This window comes from Carassius auratus, chromosome 20 (genome assembly GCF_003368295.1).
Source record: "Carassius auratus strain Wakin chromosome 20, ASM336829v1, whole genome shotgun sequence".
Classification (NCBI taxonomy): domain Eukaryota; kingdom Metazoa; phylum Chordata; class Actinopteri; order Cypriniformes; family Cyprinidae; genus Carassius; species Carassius auratus.
Window position 1 is genome coordinate 274,899 of NC_039262.1, and position 13,678 is coordinate 288,576.

Genomic DNA, 13,678 nt, shown 5'->3' on the forward strand with positions numbered 1-13,678 from the left:
CATGTTCTTTATTCAAACACAATTAAACTTGTTATTTAGTGAAATGCACTGCAAAGTAGCACAAAGGATTTTCAACTTCCAAATGCATGATTGATTCAATCAAGTATATATTTAATGTATGTAAACATTCTATTTGACTTACAAATTAAAGATGCTTGCATCCAAGGACATACAATTACTCTATGTAACTTATGTCATGTAATATTATGTAATATTATCCAGAAATGAGTGTAAACAGATGCAGTAAAGAACTTACAGACTACAAGACAGATGTGTTTAGAAACAATCCTTTTCACCACTGCAGAAAAAATAACCATGGTGTTTATATACGTAATAATGTGTTTACATATTTCTGTTTTACAAAAGAGGAACTCAACTTAGTTATATTGTCTATAAACTTGTCTTTACTCCATCCATTTTGTGCACATGATGTTTAACTGTTATAAATGTCTGCAGTCGCATACAGCAATACTTTCTTTTTATTTCATAAATGCTGTAAATGATTAAGTCTCTTAGTCTGGGAAAGGAATTTCCACAACCTTGTGCTTTCTGATATATATCATCTCCATGATGCCATTAGTTATAAAAGAGGTTGACCCAACAAAACTGTAATATATATTAAAGCCAATATCCTAAATTACCTTTAGTATTGTGTGATTTTCTGGTTTCCTTTAGAGGGATATAGTTTGCCTGTGTCCAAGTCACTGTTTAACATTCACCGTGATGCTTCAAACCTCTGAAGCTTAGCCCAGGATATGCGGTTGATATCTGCAACTCTTGTCAAGACTGTCAGCAAAGCTCTAAAGCAGTAGCACAGGCCTCAGAACATGAGTGCTCTATTTATGCTTGTATCTCACTCTACAGGGTCCATCTGGCTGCTGGGTTCCCACCAAATGCAGAGGGCTCTGCAAGAACCAGATGCATATAATTATCAAGTGCAGTGACCACATAAATAAAATATACAATGCTGTATTCTATCAAAGTAATCAGATTGCATCTGCAAACAAATGATTTAACTTTTCAAACTATTTTGGGTTTTATCCGAATATCTATACATCTAATGCAATACTGTTCACAATATGGCTTTGGTGAGATATTTTAATGTTTTTGAAAGAGGTCTCTTGCATTTATTTGATAAAAAGTAACTTAAACAGTAACGGTAAACAGATACCATTGCAAATTAAAATAAAAGGTGTTTATTTTAATATATTTCAAAATGTAATTTATTCCTGTGGCAAAGCTATATTTTCAGAAACCATTCAGTGCCACATGATCTGATAATAAAAATGACAAAAAAATTAAAATCTAAAATGATTTATCAATTTATTATGTATTTATCTAGTATTTATCCTCGTATGAACTTAGTCGTTGGTGGGCGAAACTTACAAAGCTATTTTTGGACAGGCCTGAGAATTGCAAGGGTAAAGAGCTGGATGCTGCTTAAGCATTCGATTGGGCTGTTGTTGGGTAAATACTGCCATAGGAACACATCTGGAAATGATTAACCTAATGCCTACTTTGAAGCCATCTCTTTCAAGGCTTATTCACCATTCTCCATTGGATGTTACTCTTTCTCAAGCCTCTTACCGGTTTGGGTATTGGATCCAGCGGGGTGAATTCAAACTTGTAGAGGATGAGTGCCACAAACATATGCAATTCCATAACAGCGTACCACCTGTTGACACAATAAACAACAAGTGCTTCTTATTGTCACTTTCTTTTTAATGGGCTCTTTCTCATGAAGAAAGAAAAACTCATTGTACTGAAGTGCTATTTGAATAGTACTGTGTATTAGTATTCTGATGGAATATTGTCTAGCAGCCATTGCACCCTCTCTCGAGTTCTGCTGAACACTGGGAAAACTGTGATTGAAATTGCAGGTAAAAAAGCAAAATGTGAATGAATGTCTTGTTTTGCGTGCAAATTCCAGGTGCATTCACAGCCACAGTGGCTTTGTTTGGAGGCGGATTGGGGAAGAGGAATATCAGGTGACTCGAAGTGAATGAATTAAAGCATGGAGAACAAGATGGTTCCTGGGTGAGACATGGAAAGGAATAATGGGAGGCAATAAAGGGAGGGTGAGAGATGCAAGTCATGTTTGAAATAATCAGCCCAAATAACCTTGAGGGCCGTGACTCATTCAGGGGCACTGTGTTTGTGACGCAAGTAGCCAATCTCCTAAAATGATCAAAATCAAATCAGATTGAGTGAGGGAAAATGAAATACGTGGGTTTGCCACACTCAATGTACTAATATATGGCAGCGTCCAGCTAAGAGATCTATACAAGCCTGAGTAGTCATTACAAAGCCGCCTCATGACAATGTGACATTTGAATGCAGGAAGTTGGTATGGATTCAATATTTCAATGGCATATGAAATTATACTAGAAAGAATGTGGCAGTCCACACTCACATATGTTTCTATAGTGGAGAATGAATTTTATATCAATTTCTTTATTTGTTCAATTCATATTTATTTTAATGAATTTATTATATTTATCATATATAATTTATTATGTTGTTTTACTAAAAATTATTATTAGCCCTCGGATGCTGCTCACATGGTGGTCAAAAATGATGGATTTATTTTCCAATGAAAATGAATGTACTATATTTTAGATTTATAATTTCATATTTTAGAGTTTAAGGGGATTTTATGGTACTAAATTATATTTATGGGATAGTTGTGATTTTTCTTTTTGGAGCATCTGAGCATTCACTTGAAAATTAAGTTCATTATTATGAAAAATGCACAAAAATGTTATATGAAAAATATATTTTCCATAAATTTTACTAAATATTTATGATGTAAAAATCAAAACGATAAATCTAAACAAGTTATGTTTCAAATTTGAGGTTGATATTTCAAAAAATTAGCTTTCAGTAAGATTTTGTTTGGGTGCAGTACCAAACTAGATAAGATTAATTTCCCATTCGTTTCCAATGACAGTAAATTGTGACTTTTTTTTTTAGGACCATTTAACCTTTTTGAATCATGTCCACGAATTTTGTGTTAGTGTGTGTGTGTGTGTACAGTATGTGTTCACATAGCAAGTGCCAAAACCTTTACCAAGTTTCATATCCTTGCAATGAAGTAAAACATAAAAGAATAAAAAAAAGACCGAACAGCAACAGAGAATTAAAAAGAAGAAGTAACCTGTCTGTAATCTCCCTTTTTCTCTATATTACTCCACCTCTCTCTTTCTTCTGTTTCTCCCTCTCATATATATTCCCAGACAGATAAACGTAGATGCATCTATTCTGGTGGGTTTCGAAAGGTCACTGGTCTTTGCCTATGCTTTTGATCTTCCTGTGCAGCTGGGAAAGTTCTTTATATGGTTCTATTAACGTCATGATGACCCTGGCCACACACTCCCCAGGGCCTTCATGATGTCATCAGTATGGGACCAAAGGGCTGGGACATAAGGGCCATGCTCAGTGCAACATAAAAGCAGTGTCATGAATCTATATCAACATTTCAGTATATCAGGAATGAAGCCATAGTGCACACTATCAATAATGCAATCCAGCTATTTACAAATATCGCTTGTAATTCAAATCACACCCTGATAAAGGTCTTGGTGGTTACAGCAAATAATTTATTTTTTATTTTTATTTTTTGTGCCAGTCTTGTTGTAAATAACCTGAGGGAACTGACATTCTCAGCAAGAGAGCCAAAGGGGAAAGATGGGTTGGTGCAGCTTGTGGCATTTGCTATAGGCCAAGTTGAACCTATAGCGTTCCTGCTACCAAACCACCAAATCTTGCTAGAGGGCAAAACAGCCCACGACTCAGCAATGGAGCTTCCAACTTTTATGTTTTAAATGAAAAAGTATATTATTTTTTATAATGCTCAAAATGGATAATATAGTCCTGCTTACATTTAAAATACTTTTTTTTTATTTAAACTAGAGAAGTTTTGATATGTATGACACCATTACTGTCTGATTTTATTACTGAATAAAATTGTATTGCTTACTTAAAATTTTGACTGGCATTTTCATATATTTAGGTATTTCTCTAAAAGAAACTCAAACGCAACACGGGTCAGATGTGCATGGTTTGAAATCCCAAACATCTCTGAATTGACTTCATGAATGATGCTGAAATGATGATGATGAATGGTGATGAAAATGAAGATCAATTGCATTGTTTGTGCAAAGTTCAGTGAAGCTGTACCAGGGGGAAAAGAAACAAAATGCACTAAGGAAAATAAATAAATAAATAAATAAATAAGGCAAAGCAACTTTTATGAATTAAAATAACTAAATTAATCATCTTACATTCTACTATCAATTAATGTGTTGCAACACGTTGCATTCTATAATATTAATAGCAAATGTCTGACAAAAACCTCTAAATGAAATATAAATATATACATTTATTACTTTGAGACAAATTTATCTAGTAGACATGAAAAAAATATATTATTTATATATTCAGTTTTAGTAATTAAACTCGGTTGCATGGAATACTTTCCTCTGGTTAATTAAGTTCATTGAATGTTATTATCTTCGAGTGTACATGATGATTATTTTGTATAAACACAAGAGTTTTTCTAACCTTCCTGGGCACTGATTTTTCCCCCCTCCAAATGCCACAAACCCTTCCAAGTGGACATTCTTTTCTAAATCTGCCATTTCCCATCGTTCCTGTGGGAAGAGAAGTTTCATTAAAAATAATCCACTCAGACGACGGCCAGTCCAGAATACACCATTTCAGCCTGTCTTCCAGCACTCCAAGATTTAGTTTAATAACAAGACATATTTACAGTAATCTCTGAATTACTCTCAATGCAATGGCCATCTGTTCACTAATGCGGCTTTATTGTGCTCATAAATGTATAATTCAAGTCTTTAAAGCTGGTCAAAAAGCCCTGCCTTCCAATTTTTTTGTAGATTCAAAACAATAGTTTTCCAATGCAAAATACCACTGAATGTCCATTTAGTCATCAACCATATCTATTCCTTATATAAAATATTTTGATTACATTAAGGAAAATTAAAAAAGTGACCCATGAATGCACTGTTTAAATGCATCCTTTACACTTTACCCATGAATGCACTCATTTAAATGCATTTCCACTGTATAGAAGAGAGTTGATTTGAAACTAAACATATATTTTGCTTAAAACAGTATTTAAAACATATAGATGTAGGTCTGTGCTATTTCCTTTAAGACATTAGTAGACAGAAGTGTAATGGAATCTCTACAGGTGTTTGCCGGAAGTTTAATTGTGAAGATAACTGTCAGGGTTTCCTTGAACACATACAGACCTATCATTCCTGTTTTAATGGAGCACAGCTGGAGTTTTCAGTATTCACAATAGAACTCACAGACAAAATGGAAAGAGGAAGTTTTATTGAAAGAAAATACCAATAAAAGAGATGCCGGTTACATCATAGAGCTAGACAAAAAAAAAAAAAAAAAGTACAGGAACATTTAATAGTAAAGCAATTTACCTGCTATAAAAACATTTTATGAGCATGTGTCTTGTTTCTTTTTTATTTTAGTTTATAGAGGAATTTGTATAAACCTCATCCTGTGGCTGAGATCATTCAGAACGGGGAAGTTACTCACAGGTTTGAAATCTTCGGGGTCTGGGAAATACTTGGGGTTTCGGTGAGCCCAGTAGGGAGACAGCATCAGCAGGTCTCCAGGTGGGATAACATAATTCTGAAATGCAGAAAACATGAATACAGTTTTTTTTAGCTGAGAAAAAAAGCCTGGTTATGATTACTTTCTGTGTGAGTCAAAAGGGCTGATCCCAATATACTTATATATATTTATTAATATATATAGCAATATATATACAGACTGCCCTTATAGTCCGATGCATAAAAACACTGAAATAAAATGCATTGTTCAATGAATAATCTGTCATGGCTGACCTGTAATTTGAGAGGCCGCACTACTTTACGAGTGATGGCTCCAGGGGCCCTCAGGCGAATGGCTTCCATGATACACCACTTCACATATGGCATGTGCTGTAAGTCATCTAGGGTCACCCTTGTCTTCTCCTTGTCTTGAATGCAAAGCAAACACACCAGGACAATATTAACTATCAATAGCTTTAAGTACTACTGATGTGTGATTAAGAGAAAGTTACATTCAGTAACAAAGCCTAAACAGAAGCACAGTGAAACCCATTTTTACATTTATATTTAACTGTCATGTGCTTTTGCCTTGTGCATATAGAGGTGCAATATGCAAATCATGTTTATATGTTCATATGGGAAAATGTCTAATTTTTGTAACATATAATGCAAAAAAAAAAAAAAAACTATTGTACTGTAAGACTTGTAAAAAATAATGCATAAGAGTTTGCTGGCCTCTAGTGGATAATGGAGGAAGTTTAATGTATAAAAGGCCCCGGAGAGAGATCAAATAATGCTGGAAAAAATATATCTCAAGATTTTCAAAAAAAAAAAAATTGTGATTTTTTTTTCAACATTGTTAATGTTGAAAGAAATTATTTTTGTACACTAAATTAGCATATTATAATGATTTCTGAAGGATCGTGATGAGCCAAGGATGACTGGAGTAATGATGCTGAAAATTCAGCTTTGTCATCACAGGAATAAATAACATTTTAAAATATATTTCACAATATAACAGCTTTTACAGTTTTTTTTTTTTTTTGATTAAATACATGCAGCCTTGGTCAATAAAAAACATAAAATCTTACATACCGTACAAATGATAGTACATAATGTTAGTTAATTGTGTAGTTTATACTGAAAGTTATAAATGAAACCTGTCTAGGTGGGGCTGTACAGTTTCAAAAACCACTGGTTTTAAGATATTCCACATAAACTTTAAGATAAGTCACCACTGATAAGCTACTACTAAATATTGTAGAAACGTTATTTTCTGTAAAGTTTGCAATAATTTGTACCATAAATACTGCTATACAAATAGACTTGAATTGATTTGAACTGAATATTGGTTTTACCTTGGTCTCTGAGGGCAATGTTGATCTGATCCATTGCAATCTTATACGCCTCAGGATTGGCCAAAATAAAAGCAATGGCCCAAAATGTAATCTAGAATAAAGTAAAAACGTTTGTCCTCATTACTTGAATGTCAAATCTGAGCTAACACATAGAAATATATTGTGTTTTAGCACTGAACCTCTCACTTACTGGTATAGCATTTGCAAGGGAAGCCCAAAGCAAAAGTAAACCATAATTGGGAAGATATTTGTCACTTATTGCAGAAGCCAGGTGCTGTAGTAAAGTCTAAAGAGAAGCAGTGACAGATCAGAAAAGATTTGGGATTTTATTATACAATGTCTAAATACTGCAGATAGATTTCTAATATTATGCTGATTCCAAAATCAAAAAATATTTATGAAGATGAGAAGAACAAAACTGTAAATCTTCAAATGCCATATAGTCCTGCAAGAAAGCTAAGAAGCCTAAATGAAAACTCTTTAGCTCCATCTGTTGGGGCAAACATGTTCATGTACACATTCAGCTGGATTGTCCTCACTGCAGAACACAAGATCCAGGGAGCGAGGTGGGATCCAGATCCAATTCCTCCCATCTTACATAACCATAAACCTAACCGTTTCCACCCCCTAATCCTTAAATCTACCCATCTCCACCCCCTGGATGGATCTTGTGTACTGCAGTGAGGGGCTACTGCATTCAACAGAGGCATAAGAAAGATTAAGTTTGGCCTTGAACTCTTGTTCCATGAGTTTCAAGATCAAGATCAGTAATCAACATGGCTCCAGACCATCAATTTACCTCTTGTTAAGTGAAAAGCTGCATGTCCGTAAAAAAACAAATCCATCATTAATACGTTTTTAACTTCAAGCCATTGCTTCTGTCTATAATATTGTAACAATTTGACTCAGGAGAGAAATATGCACAGATTAAGCTCACTTTACAAGTGAAAACAGTCCAAAGAAAATCCTAAACAAATAAGTTTGTGGATTTGAATATGAGAAGACAACATATTGACATTTTTTGCTGATGGAGGCATTATTATAGATTACGGACTTGTATTTTGACCAGAAGCTATGGATTAAAATTAAAATGCCTTAATGATGAATTAATTTCTTACAAAAACATAGCTTTTCACTTCGCAAAACATTAAATGGACTTGAGTCATGTGGATTATTTGTGAATTATTGTTATGTTTCTAATAGCTGTTTGGACTCTCATTCTGACGGCACCCATTCAGTGTAGAGAATCCGTTGGTGAGCAAGTGATAAACTGAATTTCTCAAAATCTGTTCAGATGAAGAAACATCTGATGGCATGAGGGTAAGTATTTTCAGCAAATTTTCAGTTTTGGGTGAACTATTTCTTTGAGTAAACATTTTAAAGGCAATTCAACACATTTTTGACAAGTCAGCTCTGTTTAGTGAGTAAAACAGTTGGCAGATAAGAAATCCACAGTGTTCGGTGTATCATACTAAGCCATTAATTGCTGTAATTTAAGAAGGCCTACTTCCCCTTGAAAAAGTAAAGTAAGGGATTACTCTTAATTTTTCTGTAATGTCATTACAGGTAATTCTGATGTAACTGCATTGTTTTAATGTAACTTTCTCCCTTTAAATACCTTTAGTCAGTTCAAGAATAATTAATGCAATTTTATATTATTTATTGGAAAGTATTAAAAAATCTTATCTATCCTTGTATCCTTGTTATACTGATCAAAGTTGACATGGACTTTAGAAAGTAATTAGCAACAAGTAATGCAATACTTTTTAGAGAGTGTAATTAGTACAGTCATTTAATTAAATCTAATTAAACTACTACCAATATTACCTTTCCATCATTCTCATTGTAGAGGGTCTCCTGTGCTCTGATAGCCATATTTCTTAGCAGAGAAAGGAGCCATCGCTTTGAGTTTGCCCACTGCCTGAAGACACAAAAGATGTATTCCTTTAACTCTTTGGTTACAGATCTTTTGAATGTATTTAAACAGAAATGTATGCCGATATGCAAGGCCTTTAGCTGAGTATTTTTCAAATAACTTATAAACACGATTCGGGAGACTAATTGTGTTTTGTAATAGCAGCTTTTAGTAATATTGTGCCAGCAGCGCTCACACACTTCAAGAACAAGTCTGGGAGTTGGGAGCCATATTCGAATCCTTCATCATATGTTGTGAACTTCTCCAGGAACTCCTGCCTTTTGAGGGAATTACTAGGGGAGTTACATCGGCCCAGTAAGTTGCTCATTACTGCTGGATACATAACACTCCTGAAAACAAGAAACAAAGTGTATAGTACAGTTTTCAAAAAATAAATAAATTTGATTTTATTTAAATATTAAAATATACAATAATATTAATGTATATTGTATTACACTGCACTGCATTGTTTTGTTGCAATATTTGTTTCTTAATAATTTTGAGTTGCTGATTTGACAATAATAGTGCCTGTTTCCCTTAAGCATGACACTAGGGGTGTGCGATATTGACAAAAAAATAGTATCTTGAAATTTTCTGGGATGTTATCCATGAGGATTATTAGATTACATTTTGTGAGATTTTTATTGTGCTGGTAGCTTAAGGAGTGACGTAGATAGCTGGCTCCTAAATTTTTTGATATTCTTCATATTTTGTGTGGTCAGTTCAAGCTGATAGAAAGTAATATTTTCCAACAAACTGATTTTTACATTTTATAGCCATTTTTCTAACAGAGTCCATTAACTTTTGAGTCAAATTCTTACATTTAATCAGTAAATTAGAACAATAAAACATTTGAGCTGAAATCAGTTTCAAAAAAATTCAACTTTGCAGTGCAGAGGAAACACAGAAGCTAAATCTGAAGTTGCATTTAAATATGTTTACCCACTGTTTAATGCAGGGCGTAAATGTGCAATTAGTCATTTAGCAGATGCTTTTGTCCAAAGCGACTTACAAATGAGGACAATGGAAGCAATCAAAATCAACAAGGAGGGAATATTTACTTTAAAAGTCCATAAAAGTGACTTTAAATTTTTGTAATGGCACAATCAAAAATGCAAGATTCTTGCCATTTATACAGCAAGACCATTGGAAGACCATTTAAACAGCAATAACAAATACACACACGCATATATATATATATATATATATATATATATATATATATATATATATATATATATATATATACATATATATATATATATATATATATATATATACATATATATATATATATACATATATATATATATATATATATATATACATATATATATATATATATATATATATGCGTGTGTGTATTTGTTATTGCTGTTTAAATGGTCTTCCAATGGATACATATATATATATATATATATACTGAACAAAATTATAAACACAACAGAACGTTTTTGCCCCCATTTTTCATGAGCTGAACTCTAAGACTTTGAATCTAAGACTTTTTCTATGCACATAAAAGGCCTATTTCTCTCAAATGTTGTTCAAAAAATCTGTCTAAATCTGTGTCAGTGAGCACTTCTTCTTTGCCGAGATAATCCATCCACCTCAAAGGTGTGGCATATCAAGATGTTGATTAGACAGCACGATTATTGCACAGGTGTGCCTTAGGCGGGCTACAATAAAAGGCCACTCTAAAATGTGCAGTTTTATCACACAGCACAATGCCACAGATGTTGCAAGTTGTGATGGAAGGTGCAATTACTGCAACAATCGGTTTGCATGACCAAAGAATTTCTGCACAAACTGTCAGAAACTATCTCAGGGAAACTCATTTGCATGCTTGTCATCCTCATCGATCTGTACACAACTCCTGGAAGCTGAAAACATCCCAGTTCTTGCCTGGCCAGCAGAATCATGGTCTGGGATGGTCTGGATCGGCATATACAACAGCATGTTCCAGTTCCTGCCAATATCCAGCAACTTCCCACAGCCATTGAAGGGAAGTGGACCAGCATTCCACAGGCCATAATCAACAACCTGACCTGCACTGCATGAGGCAAATGGTAGTCACACCAGATACTGACTGGTTTTTGGACCCCCCGAACCCCCCAATACAGTAAAACTGCACATTTTAGAGTGGCCTTATATTGTGACCAGCCTTATATTTGTGGATGGATTATCTCGGCAAGGGAGAAGTGCTCACTAACACAGATTTAGACAGATTTGTGAACAATATTTGAGAGAAATAGGTCTTTTGTGTACATAGAAAAAGTCTTTGAGTTCAGCTTAATAAAAAATGGGGGCAAAAACAAAAGTGTTGCATTTATAATTTTGTTCAGTGTAAATATATATATATATATATATATATATATATATATATATATATATATATATATATATATATATATATATATATATATATATATATATATATATAAAACATAAAATGTTGAATACTGATGTTGGAAATTATTTAAATGAAATAAGATACTTTTAATGTGAAATTAAAAAATAAAACTGCCAGTAGGCTGATACATATGTAATTGTTGTGCATAATGGAAAGTTCTGAAAAATGTTTAACTCAGCAATATCAAATAAGGTGATATTAGGCCTTTTCTTGCAACTCAGCACAATTTAGTTTTTAGCTTTGTTATATTATACATATCATAAGCATAATCCATTGATATGCAGTGGCATTACTTAGCACATAATTTCCATTTTTTGTGTTTACCAGTTGCAGTGAAATGTATGGAAGACATGTCTACTGTTCTCAAAGAGATACTTTAGCACAAAGTAAATAATTCAAGTAAGAAAACAATACTTGATGATCTCATTCAGCTGTCCAGTTCCTTTACTTCCAAGGTTCTCCAGATGGTCATTAAATTCTTCACAGAGATGGACAGAGAGCATTGCTGTGTTGCCTGGAGTAAGTCTGCCTTTGATTATGGTGGCACAGGTTGGATGGGTTTTATAGAAACAGTCTTTGTTGATAGAAGCTGGACAGGAACCCAAGGTTAACATTATCACATTATTACAGACTACAATACTGATGACGTCCAATCAGAAAGTCAGTCAAGGACAGTCATAAATCATCTCATCGAGTACAGAGTCTAAGGTCATGTATAAGAGAGTAATGATGTAGATTCAAGTGCTTTAGCAATCAATTATAAATCGAAACATTTACCATTGGTATTGTACTGTACCTGTGTTGTGAACAGCTTCTTGCACTGCTTGTTCAAAATCAACATCTTTGGAAGTGAAAAAAGCTCGGAAATCCTCATTTAGGGTCACAAATGTCAGTCTCTTCCCAGCAGCTACAACAGTGAAAACTGGGCCATACTAGAAGAACAATCACACTATTATACTTTTAGAAATGAAGCTTTATTATTTCTATTTCATACAAATTATTAAATCTTATATTAAGATGCAAATTAAGTGGGAAGGGGAAAAAAACCTTGAGAGAACCTTAAAAATATTTTGGTGTGATTTCTTGCCTTGGCAGAAGCAATTACTGAATTTTATAGAGCAGTTGTCTATTCAGCAAACCTCTCATTATCTCCCATGCTTTCAGAGAACTGGCACAGCGGTGCCCAGAACAAAAATTGTGTCAAAAAGGGCCACTGTGTGCAGCTTCTGTCCTAGTTGCATAAATTAGTGGTGCTGAACTGAACACGCCAGCTGACGGCACATCTGTGACGCCACACTTCCATCCGGGTCCTCCGCCTGGGCCATGACGTCACGGGGTCCAGGAATGGCGGCGCTGTCTGCAGAGAGAAGCAGTTCAAAGAGCCAGAAACTTTATTCCTAACATCGCTCCGCGGCTACACGAGCTCCACCGCTCCACCGACGGCCATATCCTCCTCTTAAAGAGCCAACCCGACGGCGGTACCCAGTATCGACGCTGTTGCAGCTGAATTCTGACGTCCCAGGCTCTATTAGTTTGCTTGACTTTGCGAGGGCCAAAAGACAAGAGCACAGACAGCGACTAACGGTACATAAAACAACAACACGCGCCCCGAAAAACGCTCTTTCGGGTCTGTCCATTTCATAGAAGGATCTTACTTGTGTTTTGCTAGTTTCTTGTCTTACACATACACCGAAAGGCACGACACTGGCCTGATAAGGTGAAGCCACCGCTGCGGGTTTGATGCCACGATGGAGAGTTTAATACTGAGCGATTTCGAGCAGAAATATTACTCTGAACTCTTCCTCTCGTGTGATGTGGATAACACCAAGAAAGTGGCCTCCAATGGCAAAGTTCGGGACCTCTTTCGGGCGGCCCAGCTTTCAAACGAAGTGGTCCATCAGGTACAGTATGCATCCGATTCAGTAATGTTTGGATTAGTCAGCAGATCTGTGTTTTTATGATTATACACTTCGGTGAGTTGAACTGAAGGTTCGAGTTAATCGTTTCAGACATGGTAATAGCTCTAATGGATCATTTGGGCGATGCCAAGAGTGTTTAGACCGATCTGATTATTGAATCTCATTGTTGCACCGATGAAGGGTGATGCATCCTCAGGGTTAAACTTTGTTTCCTGTGTTGTGCAAGTCTGTAGAATTATTAGTTGCGCCTGCTTCCTCTTAAATATCAGCATAAATAGTCATTTGCTGTTTTTGTCACAAGATCCATGCAGTTGATGACTCTTGAAACTTGATTTTCTCACTTATTTACATTTAGTCATTTACATTTATTCATTTAGCAGACGCTTTTATCCAAAGACTTATCTTAAGACTTAAATGACTTAGCAAAGCATTAATGCAAGGAAGAAGGTTTTTGATGTATTCACAATGTGTGACCCTTT

The 13,678-nt window shown here is 34.8% G+C and overlaps 2 protein-coding genes across 4 annotated transcripts in view; one reads left to right on the plus strand and one right to left on the minus strand.

Moving 5' to 3' along the window:
• On the minus strand, window positions 1-12,917 carry LOC113037875 (24-hydroxycholesterol 7-alpha-hydroxylase-like). The gene is made up of 13 exons (XM_026195210.1): window positions 12,722-12,917; window positions 12,540-12,637; window positions 12,077-12,212; window positions 11,695-11,869; window positions 9,071-9,220; window positions 8,783-8,876; window positions 7,146-7,241; window positions 6,956-7,046; window positions 5,892-6,025; window positions 5,581-5,676; window positions 4,564-4,652; window positions 1,588-1,675; window positions 1-905 (listed from the first exon to the last, which is right to left on the minus strand). Exons 1-13 carry the CDS (start codon window positions 12,915-12,917, stop codon window positions 837-839), a joined length of 1,512 nt encoding a protein of 503 aa, XP_026050995.1. The 3' UTR covers window positions 1-836.
• reps1 (RALBP1 associated Eps domain containing 1) overlaps window positions 12,583-13,678 on the plus strand; it is a 16,163-nt gene continuing 15,067 nt past the window's right edge. For 2 of the 3 annotated variants that reach the window (XM_026290245.1, XM_026290244.1), the window contains exon 1: window positions 12,583-13,181. In XM_026290245.1, the coding sequence (XP_026146030.1) occupies window positions 13,029-13,181 (153 nt within the window). In that variant the 5' untranslated portion in view covers window positions 12,583-13,028. The remainder of the gene's footprint in view (window positions 13,182-13,678) is intronic. The other variant, XM_026290243.1, reaches the window with a different exon arrangement.

Excerpts from the sequence above, each read along its gene's own strand:
- LOC113037875 (XM_026195210.1), bottom strand. The coding sequence starts at position 12,917 with ATGGACAGACCCGAAAGAGCGTTTTTCGGGGCGCGTGTTGTTGTTTTA. Across the intron at positions 11,870-12,076 it reads AGAAGCTGTTCACAACACAG|CTTCTATCAACAAAGACTGT; the intron begins GTACAGTACAAT and ends GTTCCTGTCCAG. Across the intron at positions 4,653-5,580 it reads ACCCCGAAGATTTCAAACCT|GAACGATGGGAAATGGCAGA; the intron begins GTGAGTAACTTC and ends CTCTTCCCACAG.